General features: G+C 44.7%; 1 protein-coding gene across 1 annotated transcript; it reads left to right on the plus strand.

Moving 5' to 3' along the window:
- The first annotated feature begins 9,635 nt into the window (after nt 1–9,635).
- On the plus strand, nt 9,636–19,518 carry ACCSL (1-aminocyclopropane-1-carboxylate synthase homolog (inactive) like). Its single transcript, XM_063095780.1, has 14 exons — nt 9,636–10,130; nt 11,381–11,440; nt 11,889–11,959; nt 12,363–12,432; nt 12,690–12,756; nt 13,699–13,796; nt 14,041–14,118; nt 14,411–14,511; nt 16,106–16,195; nt 16,962–17,007; nt 17,100–17,241; nt 18,593–18,735; nt 18,826–18,979; nt 19,436–19,518. Exons 1-14 carry the CDS (start codon nt 9,636–9,638, stop codon nt 19,516–19,518), a joined length of 1,698 nt encoding a protein of 565 aa, XP_062951850.1.
- Nucleotides 19,519–22,505: the final 2,987 nt, after the last annotated feature.

Raw genomic sequence — 22,505 nt, forward strand, 5'->3', positions numbered from 1 at the left:
TCCAGCTACCTAGCTTGCGACCTGCACAGGATGGATGTGAAGGGTCTTTGACCCAGCCCAGCAGTATTTGAGTCCATAACCCCTGTAAGGTGGGGGCGGAAATCACAGCAGGATCATGAACAAAGGAAAGATGTGATTTGATTATGTGATTTGATTTTTCCACTGGAAAGGTTATTCTGGGGCTCCTTGAAGTCAGAGACATTTTTTAAATTTTGATAGTCCAAGGGTTCAACACAGTGTTTGGTATCTAATAGGCACCCATGAATTGTTTTAGTTTTGTTTTCTAACAAGTAAGGAATGAACAAAAAGTGACGGAAGAGATGGGCTATCAGTGCAGGCCAGATAGGGGGATACGTGAGGTCCTACCCTCTGGGGTAAAGTGCCTGCCCACAGATAATGCTCCCTTAAGTGTGTTCCTCTGAGTGGTCTAGAATCTCCTGCCATCCTTCTTTCCAAATGCATATTCCTGGGCCCAATTATAGACCTACTCAGTCTGAATCTCTTAGTGGAGCTCAGGCATTTGTACTTTATTTTATTATTAGTAACAGAATTTTTCTTGGGTTTTTTTTGGCAGCTGGCCCATATGATTTGAACCATTGGCATTGCTGTTTTCAGCCACATTCTGAGTGAGCTTGTATTTTAAACAGCACCCGTTAAAATAAATAAAGTTTGAGAACAGTCATAAGGCAGGGTATTCCGGGACCAAAGGCTGCTTTTGGCCTTGCTTCTGTTTGTTGGCCCTTTGGGAAAGCACAACAGGAGCTGCCTGGGGCAAAATGTATGAGCCTACAACAACCTACCACTTGAGCTTATTCCCTCTCATTTAGTCTTCCCATCACCCTCTGTGAGGTGGTTTCATTACGTCCTTCTTTAACAAGGGGAAACCGAAAACCAGAAAAGCTAGGAAGGCTTGCCAGGGCCACGCAAGCAGGTAGGCCTGGGGGGACCAGGCGCCAGCCCTCCTGGGTATCCCTCCGTGCTTCCCGTCAAGTTGTCCTACCTGCTCTGGGTGAACTCACTTCAGTCTGCTCTCACATCATGGCCTCCCCAGAAACAGGGAAAAATTAGTAGCTCATTTGTACTTTAAATGGGATTCCCTTGCTCCAGTAGTTCTCAGTAGTTGATAAGTGTTAGAATCACCTGTTGAACTTGATAACGTACCCAAGTCCTAGCACTTCATTAGCTCTCCAGGTGACACCAATACCCTCCAAAGTTTGAAAACCATGGTTCCAACACATTGCCCTCCCTGCATTGACGTTAGCAAGCCACTTCTCTGTAATGCTGCAAAGAAAGGCCATTTTAGCTGATTGGGAGCTCCTGGGAGATCCCTCTGGAAGGAAAAAGGTGGATGTTATTATTACCCCAGAAACTACCTGATGCTTAAAAGCGGAGTGTGAGGGCAAAGTGGTAAGCAAGCTTAGTGAGAGGGAAGGACGGTGGAGCAGGTCTCAGAGCCCAGACAGTTGACAATTTCTACGGGCATAAGGATTTTGGGCTGGAGAGGAGATGAGTGAAAAGAGAACTGGTGGTAGGTGCAGGGGAGCGGGGCAACGTGAGCTGCAGATGTGGAAGGAGAGTAGGGTTGTGGACCAAACATTGCCTGGGGCTCCTGGGACCCCCAGTGGGGTGGGGCCACCCATGGACTTAGGAGGCTCATGGATCTCCAGAAGTGAATGCCAACCTTCAAGGGTATGACTCTTCCATGAAGAGGTCTTAAGGACGGATGGTTAAAAGGGCAGTGGGGTCAGGGGTTAGCTGACTAGGGTTTAAATCTCCCTTTTCCAGGTCCTACTTGTGCCATCTTCTGTGATTCATTTCATTCCATTGAGCCTCTGTGTTGGGAAAATATAGGAAGATTGTCAGGGCCCCTCAGATGTTCAGAATCTTGCCAAGCATTTGATATAAATATGTATGCGCCCAGGTGTTCCTTGGTTACTGTCTAATGTAATTGTGCATGTGCACCCAGGTGTCCTGGGTTGTGGACTTAAATATAAAAGACGAGTGGCTCTGATCTACGGGGCCCCTCACCCCTGGGATGCTCCTGGGGGGCCATGGGGAGGCTGCTACTGCTGCTGTAAGCCGTTGCTGCCTGTGCCCCCGGGATGCCCCAAGAGGCCACTGCTGCTGCCGCCACTGCTGAGGACTGAGTTAGTGTCATCTGCCAATGGTTCCCGGGATCTTTCCCAATTACCTAGAGCGTGGACCTGCATGTGAGGGGTCTGGTGACCCAGCCTGTCCCGATAGGAGTCTGTACAATGGGTTTGTAGGGTCTGTGGGCCCTAGCCTGGACAATGCAAATGGAAAACTTAGTGTAACTAAACCAAAGCCAAAACATTTCATTACTTATGAACTGCCTAACCCTGTAGTTGGCGTAGTTGCATAGCTCTACATTGTTTTCTGATCTGTGAAGTGAGGTTGATGGTGGTACTGTCCTAATAGGGTGGTTTTGAGGATTCAGTCAGATGAAGTATACGAGAAACCTAGACCAGAGTCTGGCTTGAGGCAGTGCTCAACCACTGTTAGTAAGCTGTCCCTGATAATGTGGTGCGGAGAGTTCCGTGTCCCTCACAAGAGTTGACCCAGTTCATACTCATTCAGGATATATCTGTGGACCTTGTTAAATTCAATAAACTGTAACAAGTTATGTCCTTTATTGTCTTATCTGAAAGTTGGGGATAATTCTTAACTCACAGCAGTTGTTAGGATTAAACGAAAATGAAGCTGTGTTCGGATCAGCTAAGTGACCCAGGTTGAAAATGCTGGTCTAGCATTTACTACAAAAGTCTGGCCTGCATGTATGTGCAACACAGGTATAGTGTATTCCAATAAAACTTTATAAAAACATGAGGTGGGCCTCTATTCTAGAACTATGCTAAGTGCTCTCGTAAATCTTCCATTAATTCTTTTGTGTTCTCTAGGCATATGGTAGTAATCTGATAGTGATAATCCAAAATCCCTATTTTTCGGGGGAGTGGGAGACAGTTGGCTGGTATGGGGATCTGAACTTCGGACTTCAATCCCTATTTTTGACTCTGATTTTTTTCCCTTGTCTAATATTCTTGGCTGAGATATCTGGTACAATATTAGATACTTAGCAATGACAATGGGCAGGCCTTATCCTTTTTATGAGAATCTCTCCATTATTTCCCAATTGACTAGGAGGCTGATTTTTGGCTGAGAGATCTTTTATCACGTTAAAGAGGTATTCATCTTATTATCTAAATCAAGAATGGATGTCTAATTTTGTGAGATGTCTTTTTAGCGTTTATAGATAAAATCAAATGATTTTTTTTATCCCCCTAAGTTCTATAAGTAAAAAGTTTTTAGTTCTAATTTTTAAGTTTTTTTATTGAAATGTAATTGATTATACATGTTTGCAGGGTACAGAGTTGACTATCAGTATTTGTGTACAATATATGATGATCAAATTAGGATTATTAGCATATCCACTACAAAACTGATTATTGTTTGTGCCCATTACTCAGTGACCTCCCTTTCCCCCTCCCACCTCTAGTAACCATGATTCTGTTCTCTCCTTCTGAAAGTTCAATGTGTTATTGTGGTTGTTGTTTCTTTCTTTTTTAGCTCTCACTTATGAGTGAGGACATGTGGTATTTCTCCTTCTGTGCCTGGCTTATTTCAGTTAAAGTAATTTTCTCCAGGCTCATCCATGTTGCTGAGAATGGTAGAATTCCATTCTTTTTTTATGGCTGCGTAGTATTCCATTGTGTGTAGCTATAACATTTTCCTTATCTATTCATCTGTTGATGGACATCTAGGTTATTATAAATCATAGTATTGAACTATCCTTGCATTCTCAGTACAATGCCACTTGATCAGCAGGGTATTTTATGATGCTGTTGAATTTTGTTTGCTAAATGCTATTTATCTTTTAAGTTATGGATAATATAATCGTAGGTGAGATTCACTCATAGTTCTTCATATAAACTTTATCAAATCCTGATATCACTGTCTATATAATGAGTTTTTCCCCTTGTTCTCTAAGACAGTTTAAATAGCACTAGAATAATATACTCCTTTAAATATATGTGGGTACTTCAAAAAGTTTGTGGAAAAAATAGAATTAAAAGATAATACAAATCTTTCCCTTTGTGTAAGATTCCTTTGTGAGACTGTCTGGGCCAACTACTTGTTTAAGGAGTTATGTCTCTGACAACTTAAATGGATACTGATTTGTTTAGAATTTATTTCTTGGATTAGGAGTAATCATTTTGTTTTCTTGAATTGTCCATTTTATCTGGACCTAAGGGTATCTGTAGAATGGTTCAAAATAGTCTTTAGTCCATCTTATCTCTCTGTATGTGCTTTCTCTTATCTTTCTTGAAGAGATCAGCTTGTGGCCTTTTTTTGGAATTGGCTCTTCATGTTTTTCTACTATAAAATAATTATGCAACTATCCTTCTGTAAACTTGGGGCCTGCCCCCATACTGGTCTTTCCACTTGAAGAAAGAACTAACATTGGAAATAAACTTGTTTAGCTATTTATATTCTAGCAGAGCCTTAAATTAGGTTTTTAAAAATGCAACTATAGCTACTTAAACATAATAAAATTCATAAATGTACAGTTTCACCTTTGACAAATGGCTATAGCCACGTAACCATCACCCCATCAAAATATAGATCACATTCATCTCCCTAGGAAGTTCCCTGAGTCCCACTGCAGTCAGTACCCCCACCTTGCCCCACACAACCACTGTTGTGGTTTCTATCACTGCTGATTACTTTTGCTTGTCCTATAAGTAGAACTGTACAGTATGTACTGTGGTTTCTTTCACTCAGGCTCAGTTTTTAAAGGCAAACCTACTTGTTCCAATAATTAGTCTTCTGCAGCAAATCTAGTTTTCTAGGGGGAGAACTTGGTACTGCTATTGAAATACTGATCCTGTGATGGTCACAAGATTGTAGGTTGGGAGTTATTTTCTTTCAGTGCATTAAAAATAACATTTTGCTGTCTTCAGGTTTCCACTGTTACCAAAGTCAGCTTTTGGTCTATTATTCCTTTAAAGGTAACTTTTTTCCTGGACTGCTTTTGAGGTGTTATCTTTGTCTTGCTTTTTGTCACTTCACCATAACATAGGGCTCGCTGGTTAGCTCAGCTGGTCAGAGCACAGCTTTATAACACCAAGCTTATGGGTTCAGATTCCCATAACAGCCGGCTGCCAAAAAACAAACAAAAACATAAGTGTATGTTTCTTTCCTACTTTGCATTTGGGCTTCTTGAATTCAAGCTTTGGTGTCTGATTAACTAGTGCTAATGATACGTCTTATTCAAGTCATTTCCACCCCATTATTTTCTACTTTTGAGACTCCAAATGAATATGTATATGTGTGTTAGATCATCTCATATTCTGTCTCCACTTACTATTGTATATCCATGCCTCATTCTAGAAAGTTTCTTCAGCTGTTTCTTTCAAATCACTAATTTTCTCTTTACCTGTATCTAATCTCCTGCTAAACACTGCTGTTGAAGTTTTTAATTTTGGGCCATTTGTATTTTAACCTCTAGAATCTCACATTTTCTTTCAAATCTGTGATTTGAATAACTTCTAATTTTCTGTCAGCTTTCAAACTTGAGCTTTACATCCTTCAGAAAAGTAATTACTTTACAATCACTTCCATCTCAATAGCTGGAGGTCAGTTGGCCTTTCTGTTGTCTGTGTTGGCTTTAGCTCATGCTGTTTATTCATGTGCCTCAATTTTCTGCATGCTGGGTACTATATTTGCAAATGATTCATTGAGAAACTCAAAGTCTATGGTTACAGTTTCCAGAGTATTTTATTGCTTCTGCCAGGGACTTTGAGTCACTAACAATACAGGATGACTTTAATCCAATTTCAGAACTTGAGACTTTCTGGGCATTACGTGACATGAAGCCAGACTGCAGTCCATGCAAGGACTGGATTTCTGCTAGTTCAGTCTTCTTCCAGGGCTAATATAGGAGGTCTTGGGTTTTAAATCCTAGCTCTGCTGTGGGACTCTAGAAGTTACTTGTCTTCATTAAGCTTCAGTTTTACCACATGTAAATGAGATGATTATCTTCTTATCTTATGTATGGAGAAACTTATGCCCAAACAGGGGAGGTAATTCTAACATCCTAAGATTGGTGAGCAGCAACTATAGAGAACCTAGGCCACCTCTCAGTTACTTCTACCCGAGCTTTCTGTTTTTTTTTTTTTTTTTTTGCAGCTGGTCATTATGGGGGTCAGAACCCTTGACCTTGGCATTATAACACCGTGCTCTAATCAACTGGGCTAACTGGCCCGCCCTCTACCTGAGCTTTCAATATTGCAACCTGTATTTAGGGACCTATGTCCCCAAACACCTCACTTCCCCCTAGATGCACATAAAGAAGATTCTACAATCCCTGACATACTCACCAATCAAGAATAAGGAATTTGAATTAGGTTACAGTATGGAGACACCAGGGGAAGCCGGTGTATGGCAAGGAGAAGGAAGGCTGGAGGGCAATGAAGAGCTATAAGGGCTGTAGGACACTAGAATAAATGACATTAAAAGTGTCCTGGCATACATGGTACCGATGTTCTGGCATCACAAGTGAAGAGGCGGCTAGCCCGGTGTTACTTCACTTCCCGTGTTCACTTCCCCTTCCCTGCTCTACTACTTAAGATCTGTTCCTCAGCTCTTGTCAGAGGGCTGGGGTACCAGCGGGGCTGATTCTGAGACACTGTTCCAGCTGCTATGGAAGGCCCCGGAGTGTGGATTGGGAGGTAGATGGTGGGGGGCTGAGGAATATTGGAACCGAGGGTATGGTATGGTTAAGAAGACTTGACAGGGCTGGTATACTCCAGTGCCAGACAACCTAGGGCTGAAGTTGAGGGCTGTTGTTGCCTTTGTGGAACATTTATAGTAGACTTTTCCTAGGGAAAAGGCAAGTCTCGGCAGAGGTCCAGCTCCCAGGTTTCCTCCTGGCCTTGCTGCACACTAACTTCCTTAGCAGAAACCACATTTTAGCAGGAAAACACATTTCTTTCATTTACCTGCCTTGGCCTAAACATTCTGCTCCATAAATCTATTTAAATTAGAGGCCCATGGTCTGGTCTGGATGATGCTACAGAGCTATCCAAAGAGCTGTCACATCTTTGATTTTTGTTAAGCGACACAGGACAGTGACACTCAATATGTGAGCCCAGTCCTGGGAGAGGGCAGAAGTCCTCTGGTGATAGCTTCTTGCCCTTTGGAGGGATGTTCCTACCCCTATTTTGGCTCTTCCCACCAGCGCTCTTCTGGACCAACAGGGAGAATGGCTACCACCTTCCGAAAGGCAAAACCGAAGGAATTCCCACCTGGTCCTTGAGCTACCTCTCTAGGATATCCAAGTTTCTTGGAGGACATTGTGAGCTACCTACCTCCAGAGTTGAGAATCCCATTATAACGCACCTGTTACTTCTGAGAGAGGAAGGTTAGACCAGATCAAAGCTTTTGTGGGATGAAGGGTTAGTCCGGACACAGGTGATCATATTTGTTCAGTTTCTTTAACAGTATATTCCTAATACTGGTGAGTAAAGTTCTTTGTATCACTGAAAGTTTGGCATCCAAAATCAAGACTCAGGACATCTTGGTCCCATGGCTTCATTTGGCCATTGCTCCATCTTTCATGGCCAAGTCCTCATCCATCTGTTCATTGACTTGGCAATGTCTTCATGGTTGTGCCTCTTCTCATTAACTGTGTCAGTTACCTACGTGTCAGGCACTGTGCTAGGGATATAATGATGAAGGGTGGCCTGGGAAGATACTGAACAAGTTACAATATTAAATGTCATTAAGGAGCCATACAGGTTGCTATGGGAACATCTCAAGCAAACTGAACCTGGTTTGGAGAGGTTGGGCAGAGTGTCTGGTGCTTTGAAGTGCTGGTGCTCTAAACCTGTTAACGAAGCAACGAGGTTTTACATGTAGGAGCATGTTACTTAGTAGAAGAAGAACTAGGAATTGTAGCATTTGGAAGGGCACATAAGGATAGATTTTTAGAAGAAGGGATCTTAGTATCTGGGGATGTGAGGATTGTCTTGAAGAATTAGAGACAGCTGTTAGTCTCAAGTTCTCTTAACTCCTGGGTTCTTGCCATCTGATTTGTTTTGTTGATTCTGTGAGGCTTTCTGGGTCTCATCTGGTATTTTGGCTTGTTTTCAGAATGAAGGTTGATCTGAATAGTCAGTTCTCCAAGTATAGTTCCAGAAACTTGCTAGAAATTAAGATTCTTGGGTCTTACTCAAGACACACTGAATCAAAGTCCAGGGGTGAGGCTTTACCATTTGTCTTAACAAGCCCTCCAGGCAATTCTGATGGACCTCAAAGTCTGAGAACCACATGCCTAGCCCAGGGTTACTAGTGATGGAAACCTAGGACAGCTGTCACAGCAAGTAGATTGAAGGCATTTACAGGAAGCCATGTGAGGTAGGAGGATGGAGGGACTAAGATATCTGAGCATCAGGCTCTGAGAACCTGGTATGGCTAAGTTGGGGAAAAATAGGCAAAAAGAAGGGCTGATGTTCTAGAACAGGGGTTGGTAAACCTTTTCTGTAAAGGGCCAGACAGTAAATATTTTAGGCATTGTGAACCATATGGTCTCTATCACAAGTATTCAGCTCTGCCATTTTAGGGCAAAAGTAGCTATAGTGGATTCAACTATGTCTCCCCCAAACTCACTGAAGCTTGAATTGTGTCCCCTAAATTTTATGTATTAGGAACTTAGCCCTCACTGTGACTAAGGGTGGGAAATCCTATTATGGTAATTGAAAGGTGGAGCCTTGAAGGGATGATTAGATTGTAGGACCCCGCAGAAGTGAATGGATTAAAAATGATGGTCAAGGGCATAGTTCTGAGGGTTTTAAAAGAAGAGAAGGGTCTGTCTTTCTCTCTTTCTCTGCTCTCTCTGCTTCCACGACCTTACAATGTGAGACCCCTGGGTCACTGTCACTATTACCGAATGGACTTTGGACGTCCCAGCCTCAGAAATTGTAAGCAATAAATGTCATTTTCCTTTATAAATCACCCAGTCTCAGGTATCCTGTTATAGCAAAACAAAAACAGACTAATACAGTGGCCATAATCAATCAATAAATAAATGAACATGACCATGTTCCCATAAAACTTTATCTATAAAAACAGGTGGTAGGCTGGATTTGGCCCTTGGGCAGTAGTTTGCTGACCCCTGTTCTAGCAGAATGGTTTACTCAGTGGTGGTGGCACTTCTTATTTAGAAGTGGCACTTTCTTATTCAGAACCCAATAAAGCAAGAACCACTCTTGTTGAAGCCCAGGGTGGGGAACCAGTGCCTACCCACTCAGTTCCCCCTCTTCTCAAAGGGAGCCCTAAGGCTCTTACCAGGATACATTGTAATACCATTTAAGTAGAGTGCTCTCATGTCTGGCCTTGAGGCCACTTAGGCATTGTCCTTGAATGAGTAGGTAACACTTCCTGAGCCAATTTGGGCCTATAACCAAGGCGTAGAGGTGGGAGAAGCCAGTGACCAGACTAAGATTAGGTCTGTCCCCAACCTGAGGTTCAGGAAAGTCTCCTTTACTCCAGTGCATGGTCTCTCTCTCTCTCTAGGTTCCAGCCAGCCTGCTTCAGCCAATACAAATACCCAGAGTATGAGTCATCATTTGGACATGTTCCCCATGCCCTCTGGCCTGATGAGGAGCCAGGTCCTAGGAGACCAGAGCATCTACACCCAGCTGTTGGAGATGATGCTGCATTTGCAGGAGACCTTGAAGGTTTACTTTGCACAGACACAGCAGAGCCTGGTGCTGGAAGAACAGAGTCACGCTCAGGCTATCCATGAGCAGGAAGCCCTCCTGAGCCACAAAATGTGCCAAATGGTCAACCTCCTACAGTGTGGGGTCACAGGTGGCCTGGGGATCCAAATGCCACTTCCCTCCCTGGACTCTAGGGGTGATGTCAGAGGTGGGCAGAGGACCCAATCATCTAGACAGCCTGACCAACCAGTTTCCCAACTGAGTGATGTTGAAGCTGCATTTAATGGCCATGACCTGTCCAATCGTGGGTTTGACATCTCTGTATTATACCACTCGAGCTTCCAGGACTACAAGGCCTACCAAAGAGACAAATACAAGGAAAAGAACTCCGTGGGAAGAATGGAATATCTTCAAGGATTCCATTCACTTGTAGTTAAAAACTCCTGTGTCGAGTACTCTATGCTTTCTCGCTCTTCAGTGCCCTTTGAAATGGACCATGATGTTTTCTCACAGGTAAGGGAATAGTCACAGTAATTAAATGATGTGTCCCAGAAAGTTGGAGAACTGGGGTATGGGTTCCCCCCATCCCAAGCTTCCCCTAAATTCCAGCTCTTCACCACTAGGATCAGTCACTGGTCACAGTGGCGAGTGAGCCTGCCCTTTGGAACTTGGCATAGTGATGAATGTAGTCAGCCATTGGGGAAGAGACATTAATGACGTTTCCAAGAGCACTAAAGGGATGCCTGCTGCAGGTGGACAGGGAAGGCATCTCAGAGGCTGAGTCAGCCAGCCATGTGGTGGTCGTGGTCCTCCAGGAAGGAGGAACAGTACATGTGAGAGCTTCAAGGTGGGAAGGGCTCAGTGAGATTGGGAGAGGAGGCCCATGTAGTGAGGGTAGAGAAGATGAGGGCTGTGATGAGGAGCAGACAGGTGGACAGGAGGTGTTAGGGTGCTACCCTAAGGGTGACAGGAAGCTGGCAAAAGGCTTCCAGCAAAGGGGACGCACAGCAGCTCTCCAGCCAGAGAGCAGAGGACACCACTAGCCACACCTCCCCTTCTGTTCCCATCTAAGTGGTGTGTGGCCAGTAGTCATCTGCTTCTCTGGGGACTGAGTTGGGTGTCTCTATTGGACTTTGAGGGAGTGTGTGTCCTCCAGGAACTTGGAGAGCCCTCACAGGTAAGAAGAACGAACAGAGGAGTACCAGGCGGGGCCTGTGGTGGTTAAGGGTCCAGGCCCTGGGGTCAGGCAGGTGGAGTTCTGCCCATCACCCAAAGCCACTGGCTGGTAGGTTATTCAACTTTTCTGAACTTTACTCTGTTTAAATCAGGGATCACACAGAACCTTTTTCTGGGGAGTTAAGGCAACTCACACAAATCACTTAGTCTAGTGTCCAGCACATAAGAACTCCATGACTGGTGCGGGGAACATGATGTAACTGTGTCTCTATTTGAAAGCTGTAAGCTTTTGGGTTCATGGAAAGTTTTCTAACACTTTAAAGTTGTCATACGTGGATTGAATTGCCTCATGGAGCAGTGAGATCTCCATGTGAACTAATCCAGGATGAGTACTTAATGGTGTGTTTAAAGGGGTCCATATAGGGTGGGGCAAAAGGACTGATTCAGATGCCTCCTATCTCCAGGGCTTAATTAACCTTGGCACCAGTGAGAATAAGCTCTGCACTGATCTGATCACTACAAGAGTAAGTCATGTTCCGGGCTGTGCTGGAACCCACCCCTTCGAGGCCCAGTCCCCCTAGAATGTTCCTCAGCATGTGGCAGATATAAGAATGGGACATAGGAGTTTGGGAAAGGGAGTGGAGAAATAGCTTCTAGAGTAGCACATCTAACCTCCTGGCCTTGCTGACTGTGTCCAGAGGTGTTCTCTGGTTAGGTATATAGTGGGTAGGCTGCCAAGGTAGTCCCTGGGTTGGGGAAATTGTCAAACACTTCCTGGTAAGATATCTATTTGTGTAATCTATGACAAGAAGATGGAGCCTCCATTGATTATGGTGTATGTAGCAAGGATACCCATTCCCATTCTGGAAGGCCATATATGTGCAGGTTAAACACTCATGTACTAACCAGGAATAGGATGAGGTCTCCTGGGATTTCCTGGTCTGCCTGTCTTCATGCTCTATTTGTCAACAGTTGCTTCAGAGTGACATGAACTGCATTGAGAAAAACCTGCTGCAGTACCCAGATTGGAGAGGGCATCTGTTGTAAGTGACCTCCAGAACTAGGGCCTCTTGGTCCACAGGCACTTGCCCTCTTCCAGGGGAAGATTCAGGCACCAAGTTCTTGGCCGGCTGCCTCCCTATTTCCTTGGGTAGTAATTTCTAGAAATGCCTAGAGCAAAACCTCATCAGGAGGCAGCCTGGTATCACAGGAATAGCACTGTCCTATAATTCAAAAGGCCTAAGTTTTTGTTCTACCTCTCACTATTGTCTGTGTTACCCAGGGAGTTGCTAGCCTCAGTTGGTAGCCCTATAAAAGGCTGGACTGGGTAGCAAAAATCTTTTAGGTTGGACACTCTGCTCTTTGAAAAAGACTGAAGTCTAGACCCTGAATGAGGAAGGGTGCCTGGGCCTGTGGGCCACAAGATTTCTCTGTGTCTATCCACAGCTTGCGGAAAGAAGTGGCCCAGTTCCTGACGTACTACTGCAAGACACCTGCCTGCCTTGATCCAGAAAACGTGAGTCAGTTTCCCAGACTTGCTGCAACCCTGGTGAGAGCTGTATTCTTGGGAGACCCTCTGCATTACCTAGGGAGTACAGGGAGAACCAGTGGAGATCCTCAGGGCCTGGGCAGAGCTAAGGGCAATGGGTCCCAGCTGAGGAGGCTCCTGGTATCTGTCCCTCCTGGTGGGGGGTGGGGAAGGGGGACAGCATGGCTACACCTTTTGACATGGGTATTTGTTGTTGACTTCTACCTTTTGTGCATTGTCTTCAGGTGGTTGTTCTAAACGGCTGCTGCTCTGTATTCTCTGCGCTGGCCATGGTACTGTGTGACCCAGGTGGTAAGTCAATGGGCTCTGCTTTCCTTCTTAGTGACATACTGGCACACGGGCAGGAATACATAGGTACTGGGCTATGGCAAGAAGAACATCTTGATTCAAGGCTTTTTCAAAGTACTGGGACCTCTCCTACACTGAGTAAGACATTTTCCTATTTCTATGGGAGCAGGGGATTTGGATCTCCTATTTAATATGGAAGAGAAACATGTGACAGTATTCAAGGAGGTATGCCCCAGGAATGATAACAATGGGAGCCAATCCATTATATTAATAGCTGGGATAGCTGAGCTTTGGGGCTTAACCAAAATACAGAGAGCCTTGGTAACTGGCTTAGACTATATACATCCTACTTACTCAAAAAAAAAAAAAAAAAAAAAGAGCCAATTAGTTCTCAACCAAATAAGACTAAGGTCTCTACTCAATCTTCCTTTTAACAATGCGCAAGCAAGAATCCCAGATCTTAATGAGCTCTGGTTGCACTGAAGGAAGTGGCCAAGATGGATTTTTCCACTCAAAGGAGTGGGTCTTTGGTAGCTCATCAATGAGGCCATGGATAGGAACAAATGAACATATGAGATCATCAGGTCCAAATAACTGGAGCCTGCCTTGTTGCATGGACCTTGGCCTCTAGTGTTTAACCTGGAGCTGACAAGCCTTTCCTAATGACCAGTCTGTTAGCAAGTCTAGTTCTATTTGTGCACTGGATTCTGAGCCATTCACAGCAATATTCTTCCCTCTTCTCCAGTGTAGTCCTGAAAGGAAACTAGAGTATCTCTCAAATGATGTCTATAAGAGTGGATAACTGTATACAGCCTGAGCCCAAGAACTTATTCCCCCAGTAGAGGGATTGCCAAATCGACCTCTTCTGTCTGTAGCTTTGCTAGTCTGGGGGATCTGGCAGGTAATGATTGAGAGACTGACAGCTTTGTCTCCTTGTGCTTCCAGAGGCCTTTCTGGTCCCCACTCCCTTCTACGGCGGCTTCACCTTTACCTCCCGCTTGTATGCAAAAGTTGAGCTGATTCCTGTCCACCTGGAGAGTGAGGTCAGAATGTGGCTCCTTCCCTGCTCAGCCCATGTAGGCAATGGACTGCTCTAGGAGCACTTAGGAGGTGTAGGGGGCCTTTCTCTCTTCACCTATGAGTGATGGTAAGGGAGGGATAGACAAATCAGGGTGAAGAAGACATGGGACTGGAGCCCTGGGAATGATGCAAAGGATTGTTGGGGGTTTGGGGAATCAAGACTTAGCTTCTCAGGTAAGCAGTTCTCAGGCAGTGTCTCTCTTCCAGATCACTGATGTGAACATCCATCCTTTCCAGCTCACTGTGGACAAGTTGGAGCAAGCTCTGTTTGAAGCTACACTTCAGGTAAAGAGGGGACCACATTTTCAGGGTGGCCACTGCTGGCTCTGAGAGGGGTTGAGTACTGAGACTCTGGTACCACTTGCTCACCAAGACCTGGCGAGCTCTTTAGCCAGAAAAGACAGTGCTCTTTCCTGCTCCCCCTCTGTGGGCAGTATGGTAGTTGCTTGTTAAGATCTTACCTAGGCCTTGACTAGGTGTCATATGTTGGGTATCCTGACCTGTAAAGATCTTTGGCTGGATTTGGGGTAGATGTAAAGTATTTTGGTTTACTCAGTTACTTTTGGGTTCTTCTTAGGGGAAAAGAGTCAGAGGCCTCATGCTAACCAACCCTCAGAATCCTTTGGGTGACGTCTACTCCCGAGACTCTCTGAAGGAATACCTGGAATTTGCCAAGAGGTACTTGAGTACCACCCCTTGAGACTAGATGAAGTCCCTAAAAAGGGTTTCTGTCATTCATAGTCAGGAAGTCAGAACCAGAAATAATTTAGCCTAAATATTCTTACTACATACATACTTTGCAAAGTTCTATACAACTACCTGAATGGAATTGAAGGAAAATGCGCACACGTGCTCACCATTTCAACCACTTTTTTGCCATTTCCTTTCTAGACTTTGCCCATCTATAGACATTTACATAATAGCCATAGTTTTGTTGCTTTCTCACTTATTATAAGCACTTTCTCCCAGCATCCATTTTCTAGACTATGTGGCCTGAGGTGCCAAGGAAGACAGACTCTCAGACCTTAAAGGATGAAGATGTGTTGCTATAGAACTTTCATGTCCCATTTCTAAGAACATGTGTACATCAGTTACCTCTATAATCCTGAAACAGCCAACCTTCTGTCTTACAGAAGAAACAGACTCATTCAAACTCTGTGATTAACCCAGACCAATTAATGGTGGGGCATGGGGACAGGAAGAAGAATGCTAGAGGTCATGCGCTGGAATTCGACAGACCCGGGTTTGAGTCCCTGCTCTAGCACCTTTTAATTGAGAGAATTACTCTTATCTCAGAGCCTCAGTTTCTTCATCTGTGAAATGGGGGTGACAGTACTATTTCAGAGGGTTGTTGGGAGAATAAACAAGACGATGCATGTAGGCACTTAGCCCACTTGGTGCTCCTACTCACTCAGACCCTGAGTGGGAGCTCTTGCTGTGCCCGACGAAACTCTCTGGGATACCAGACTCCCGACTGCAGGTAAATGGGGCATCATTGGTCACAGATGCCAGTCTGTTAGGTTTGTTTGTTGTCACCATTCCCCATGGGCATATGGATCGTATGGGCAGCCTTATAAGGTAGCCAACTCCTGCACTTGTAGTTCAAAGCCTGACACTTCCAGTTGCAGGGATCAGCCTCCTTTATATCGTCAATCATGTGACTGTCCACTTGGAAAGAGCAGGACAAAAAATTGAGCCATCTCCTGGGGGTAATCTGGAACACACCAGGCAATTCTCTCTTCCTCATTTGGTTGGAGCGTGGTGCAGATAACATCAAGGTCCAGGGTTCAATCTTTGTCCCAGCCAGCCACCCCCTGCCAAAAAAATTTCCTTTACCAAAATGTCTGCTTTCCTGCCCCTATTAGGATTTTACTATTAAAAAGTCTTATTTTTGAGATCAGAAAGACTTTCAGGGCTTTGGAGTCCCCTAGTGAAAATGCCAATAGCACTGGGTAATGAACATTTAAGTTATTATCATATGTGATTTGAAGACCGGCAAATCTTCACTGGTCTCTGCTTGGTTGTTGAAGGATTAGATAAGATGTTCTTGTATGTGTCTTTTGGGTTCTATTCCTTCTTAGTACCCTTAAGCAAGGTCCAGGGGTCCCTTCTGGTATACCTGCTTGCTTTGTCTAACCATGTCCATTGGAAGGGATGGACAAGCTGTTGGGGCAGTAGGAGTATCTGATCCAGATCCAGAGAAGAATATGGAAGAAAGTGAACTAAGATTAGAAGGGAGCTAGATCTTCTCCCTCTTTCACCCAATCTGCAGGTATAACCTACATGCCATCATAGACGAGATCTACATGCTGTCCGTGTTTGATAAATCCATCACGTTCCACAGTGTTCTGAGCATGGGAAGGTGAGTGGGCCTTGGCTGGAGTTGAGAATGAGAAGCACGAGCTTCCTGCTTTGCAGGGTGAGTTCACGGGCTATAAACTTAATCGGCTACATGTTGGGAGCTGAGTTAAACACCAATGAGGGTGTGAAGTATGAGCGAAGCATCATCTTTCCTCCCACATGTCTTCTAATCCAAATGCCATTTTGTATACAAGGTAACTTGAGGGAAAGATAGAAAATGTACTGTCAGAGGTCGAGATAAAGCCCTACAGAAGGTCCCGGTAGAAACCTCTTGATAAGTCCAGCACGGGAAAGAGTAGAAACAGGGCAGAACTTTCTTAAGGGTCGTATTTGGCCCTAGAGATAGGATTGTAGCCATCTAAGCAAGAGAAAGGCAAACCTGACAGGAGCAACAGCTTCACCAAAGGTGGGGCGGTAAGAAATAGACCAGCACGTCTCAAATAGTGGATAGCCCACATCTGAAGAGCCAGCTGCCAAGGAGGTGGCTGTGGTCCCCCTGCAGGAGAGCCACCAGTCATGCTGAGGGGCCTGCACTTCATTCAGTGGGCACTGGGGAGCTGCTCCCTCTAGTTCTTCAGAGATACCTCGTATGGACTTCCTGGCTTAACTGGGATAACCATTTCTTGACAGTAGGGCCTTCAGGGCCCAAAATCCTAGGAAGGACCTCAAGTCCACTTTCCCCTTTCCACCCATATACCCCAACTGTTCATCCTTCAAATGTTTCTCCATAACCTTGATTTCAACCCCCACTCTCATTTCTTCTCTAGTTTGCCTGATCCCAACAGGACCCATGTGATCTGGGGCACCAGTAAGGTGAGCTCCAGCTGCCTGTCTTTGGGTGGGGAAGGAAGGGGAGCCAGGAACAGAAGGCAGGCAAACCAGATGATCCCTCCATTTTCCTCTAGGATTTCGGCATCTCTGGCTTCCGCTTTGGCGCACTGTACACCAACAACAAGGAGGTGGCAGCTGCTGTAAGTGCCTTTGGCTACCTGCACAGCACCTCTGGCATCACCCAGTTCAAGCTATTTCGACTGCTCCAGGACAGAGGTATTGAGCTCCATCCCAGGCCAGCACCTTGGCTGGACCTCATGACCACTGGGAACTCCTCGATATGCTTGGGCCTCTGACAAGCCCTCAGTGACTAAGAACCTGTTCACTGTCTCAGGTTTAACCATGGAAGGATGTGAAGTTTGGAAGAGGGCAGGATATAATTCAGATAGCGGAGTAAGGGGTAGATAGAAAACATAGTGTGGGCTTTAACTTCTGTGTATTTAATAGCTTGTGCCCTGCCTGGAAAGGGGATAGTCAATTGTACTCTAAGACTTGAAGGTAGAACTTCAGAAATTAGTCTTTATGTGAATGTCTATTTATACTCCTCAATGTCCTGCTTGCTTCTGGAAGAGATTATAGAGAAACTCCCCGACTCCTGTAATACAACTTAATCTCATCTTCCAAGGTGGCCAAAAGAGAGCTGCCCATTGGGTGAGTTGGTGTGGATAGATCTATGGCATCTAGATTCACCCCCCTTGGATCTTAAGTGAATATTGGCCTCAGAGGGAACTTCCCTCTTTAACACCATGGCCCAAACTTAGATGAGACCCCCCCTTTCTCAATTCCCTGTAATAGTGCAGATGCTAGGCTAGAAGGTTTAAAGTAAAAGCTGGGATATAATGAAACATATTAATGGCATTGGATTAGCTGGTTTAGAAAATAATTTGTTTTCACCTCTGGGTAGGGAAGGAGATAGACAGGAGAAATCCAGGGTAGACTGGATGCTCCCCTACATGGTGCCCAGCCCTCTGATATTTGTCAGGAACCAGATCCCAGCCTTTTGAACACAGGTTCTCAACCTTGGGTGCACATAGGAATTACATGGGGAGCTTAAATATTGACATGTAGGCTCTATCCCCTCCAAATTCTAATTTAGATGATCTAGGGAAATAGCCTGAACATTAGGGCAATAGTACCCATAGTGGTTCTATTGTGCTGCCAGTGCTGGGAGCAGTTGGGCTAAGAGCATCCCCCAAGCATATCTAGGTTCTGAGTCCACTGTGTGAGGCTCAAAGGCCAGCAGTAAGAAGAGCTGTGAGCAGCCGCTACTTGCCCAGTTGACAACGGCAGCACCAACGTCCTTTAGGGGATACCCTGATTCTTTACCTCAGGGGTCTAAACTCAGAGGGAACATTCCCACTGGACCATTGAGATGCTCAGTGTCTCCACCAGAGCCATAGATGAGATCTGGGTATGTTGGTGTGGATACCATTGAATCAAATTTAATAGAGTTAGTCTTGGCTAGAAATAGCTTGTATGAAGCCCAGGTAGAGAATGCTTGGGAGGGAACGCTCTGGCAGATCTCTGCCACAAGACCTGTGATGGCTCTCTTCCTCCACCCATCCAGAATGGATTGACAAAGTGTACCTGCCCACTAACCACTTCCGCCTCCGGGAAACTCACAAGTATGTCACTAAGGAGCTGCAGGAACTGGAGATCCCCTTTCTCAATCGTGGCTCTGGCCTCTATGTCTGGATCAACTTGAAAAAGGTGAGCTCTGGGAAAGATGAATGACAGCTGTTCTTGGGCAGACCTGCCAGATGGGTCTTGGGCTCAGCTCTGTCCTTCTGTCCTCTCTAGTACCTCTTCCCATGTACATTTGAAGAAGAGCTGCTCCTCCATCAGCGCTTCCTGGACAACAAGCTGATGTTATCCCGTGGCAAAACCTACATGTGTAAGGAGCCTGGCTGGTTCCGCCTCATCTTTGCAGATAAGCCCACCCAGCTAAGAGTGGGTGAGTGGAGCTGACCTCCCAATCCTGGTATCCTTTAAGGGTGCCCCACCAACTCCTCTATAACCCAACACCTGAATGTTCCTTCCCCCTTTTCCCCTTCCCCCCTCCTTCCCCCCATACTCCTTCCCCCTTTCACACCCCTTTCCTCACCCTCCCCCCATATGGAGAATAGACTGAGGGAAGAGACACTAGAGGCAGAAATCTTGATGAGGCCAAGGCTAAAAGGCACGGCGTACAAGATTTGATATGAGGCACCAAGGTGACTGGCAGGCTGATATGATAAAATTCAAAAAGAACCATCAGGGATGTAACAGTAGACTTGGAAATCCACCCCAAAGAAAGGAGGGCTGAAGTCCAGCATTCCTGAACGAGAGTTCCTGTGATAGTCTACCATGACCTGTGGCCTGCCTGCAAACCCACTGTCTTTATTTCTCTGTCCCCATTTGGACCGTCTAGCCATGTGTCGGTTCTCTCAGACACTGGGGGAGCAGAAGCAGTATTTGATAAGGAAGCAGCTGGAAGATGCAATGAAGGAGTAGACTGTCCACCTCCCAGCCAGTGACTCCAGCCAGTCACATGCTTGGGGAGCCCCTAACATCAGCCTCTGGTCCAGAAGACTGGGGTATCGACCTGCTGCTGTGACCAAGCAAACAGTAGGCTCCTCCAGGAATGGTCTCATCTGCCCCGGTCATCAACTTCCTTAAGCTGAGCATCTGTCCTCTTTGGAAGCTTTGCACCTTTTTAGCCTTTGTTAGCCATTGTGTATGCAAAATGATTTCAGTGGGTTGGGGTGGGAAGGCCTAGAGGCACCTGGAGGGATAAAGGGAGCTTTTTGGGTCTATATTTTACATGGGGTTTTATTATTTTGTATCTAATAAATTCCATATTCTCTTAAATTCCAGGCCTGTTTTATTTCTTGTTCACATTCTTCATAATCACTCTTCAGAGCAAGATGATTTTCTGTCCTTTCTATCTTTAAATTCTAAGGCAGGTTGTATGTGAAGAGTACCAAGTTAGTGCAGGTTGTATGTGAAGAGTACCAAGTTAGTCCAGAAAAGAAGGAAAGAAGTGTCATCCTTCATGGATGGAGCACTTTCTTGGTGCTAGATGTGGTGTTCCACAGTATCCTTACGAGATCACGCTCACCTTTCACATGAATAGCTAAGCACAGCGCAGGGGTGTAATTGCAGGTATTCCTTCTTCCAAATACTAGCGTTCTTTCCACTTTTGCCTTTCCAAAAGGCTTTAATAACAAATATCTAGTGACAAGCTTGGTGTCTTAGTCTGTTTCGGTTGCTATAACAAAATACAAGAACCGGGGTGGTTTATAAACAACAAAAATTTCTCACAGTTCTGGAGGCTGGAAAGTCCAAGATCAAGGCCCTGTTGTCTGGCGAGGGCCCTGTGTTCTTGCTGTAACCTCATATATGTCACCTCAAGGGGTGAGGGGTCTCTTTCTGCATCCACGACCTAATTTGTGTGGCCTCCCAAAGGCCCCACCTCCTAATACCACCTCTTTGGGGGTTAGGATTTTGACATATGAATTTTGGCAGACACAGACAGTCATAGCACCTGGTGTCTTCCTTTTCTATCTCTGTTCTGTTCAAATCACACCCAACTATGAGTTTCTCTGCAAAGCCCTTACATATCTGAGTACCAATGGTGTGAAATGGGCAGAGCAGGGACTACCATTGCTTTGTACCAACTGATGTCTTTGGTCACAAACTCAAGTGACTAACCATACTTCCTCCCCTGGGCCCAGGTTTGGTTTTTGTTCAATAACAATTTTCTACCACTACTTCTATTAATAAAAAGCATACTGACAAATTCCGATTCTTCAAGGTTTTTTATACCAGAAAAGGTTAGCTCACTCGGGAGAGCGTGGTGCTGACAACACCAAGTCAAGGGTTAAGATCCCCTTACTGGTCATCTTTAAAAAAGAAAAAAATCATCTACAATTAGTAGAAACAGAAAGGGAATTCATTAGAAAGATGCAGTAGCTCACGAGACCAGAAGAGAAGGTGAAGATGGGAACCAGAGATGCTTGTGGGATCTCTGTAATGGGAGCTAAGAGATAGTTTCATTGGTACTGTCCCCGGGAGGGAAGGAATCGTGCCTTCCTTGGAAGGGATCGTGCCTTCCTTGGAAGGGATAGGCTGTTTCTGTCTTCTGTTCTACTCAAGATTCAAATGGTGGCATGTCATGCCAAGTGTGGGCCACAGACTGGAGAAGTGTTAACAAACCTGAAACATGACCCAGAGGAGGAGGGGTAGTTCACCTAAGAATTCAGTATGAGGGGTGTGTGTGTTTGCTATACCCTTCTGGTGAAAACAACTTATGCTTCTCAGGCTTATGGGTGGTGTTTTGGAAGGTGAGATGATCTTGAAGTACTCCTGTGCAGGCAGAGATATTCATGCATGCTGTTTAAGCTGGAGAAGGTATCAGATCTGACACGCATGTATACATTCATAAGGGTCAAGCCCTTTGAGACATATTTTCTTATACTTTGCCAGATGTTCTGGCTTTGACTCAAACTGAGTTGGTATGATCCAAATAGAGGCAAAAGCACCCTCGAAGGTGGCTATGCATGTGTATGATACAACTTCTTTTTTAAAAAAGGTATAATTTATATATCATAGAAAACAGACGTCTGAAGTGTACTACTTAAGTTTCAAAACTATATTCAAGTAACCCATGCTCTACTCAAGGTACAGAACATTTTCATCACTCCAGGAAATTCTTTCTTCTCCATTCCCAGCCAATCCCTGCTCCACATTCCCCCATAGGTTAGTTCTGTCAGTTCTAGAACTCCATGACAATGGAATCATAGTGCTAAGTCTTCTGTGTCAGCTTTCATTTTGCATATAACATTCATCCACGTTATCACGTGTTAGTAGTTCATTCCTCTTCATTACTGTGGAGTATTCCATTGCACGAATACATCACAACTTATTTATCCATTTACCTGTTGATAGACATTTGGGTTTTCAGTTTTTGACTATCACAAATAAGTTACAAACATTTGTGAACAAGTATTCCCATGGTCGTCTATTTCCATTTCTCTCAAATAAATACCTAGGGAAGAATTTTTGGCCCATAGGTAGATATGTACTTATTTTCATTTTCATAAGAAAACAACAAATAGTTTTCCAAAGTGGTTGTACCATTTTACATTCCCACTAGCAATGTGTGAAAGTTCTGGGCACTACACATTCTTGTCAACACTTGGTGTTGTCAATCTCTTTTAATTTTATGTCCTGGGAAGTTTATAGATTTTATTCTGCTTTTAATATACATTTCTCTAATGATGATGAGCATCTTTTCACATGTTTATTGGCCATTTATTTCTTTTGGGGGGATATCTCTGAAATTTTTTTGCCCATTTAAAAATTGGGCTGTTTGCTGCCTTATTGAGTTATAAGAGCTCTTTATATTCTGGATATGAGCCCTTTGTTGGACATATGCATTGCGGATATTTTCTCCCAACCTATGACTTGCCTTTTCATTTTCTTAATAGTACAAATTT

Source organism: Cynocephalus volans, chromosome 4, assembly GCF_027409185.1.
Source record: "Cynocephalus volans isolate mCynVol1 chromosome 4, mCynVol1.pri, whole genome shotgun sequence".
NCBI lineage: Eukaryota > Metazoa > Chordata > Mammalia > Dermoptera > Cynocephalidae > Cynocephalus > Cynocephalus volans.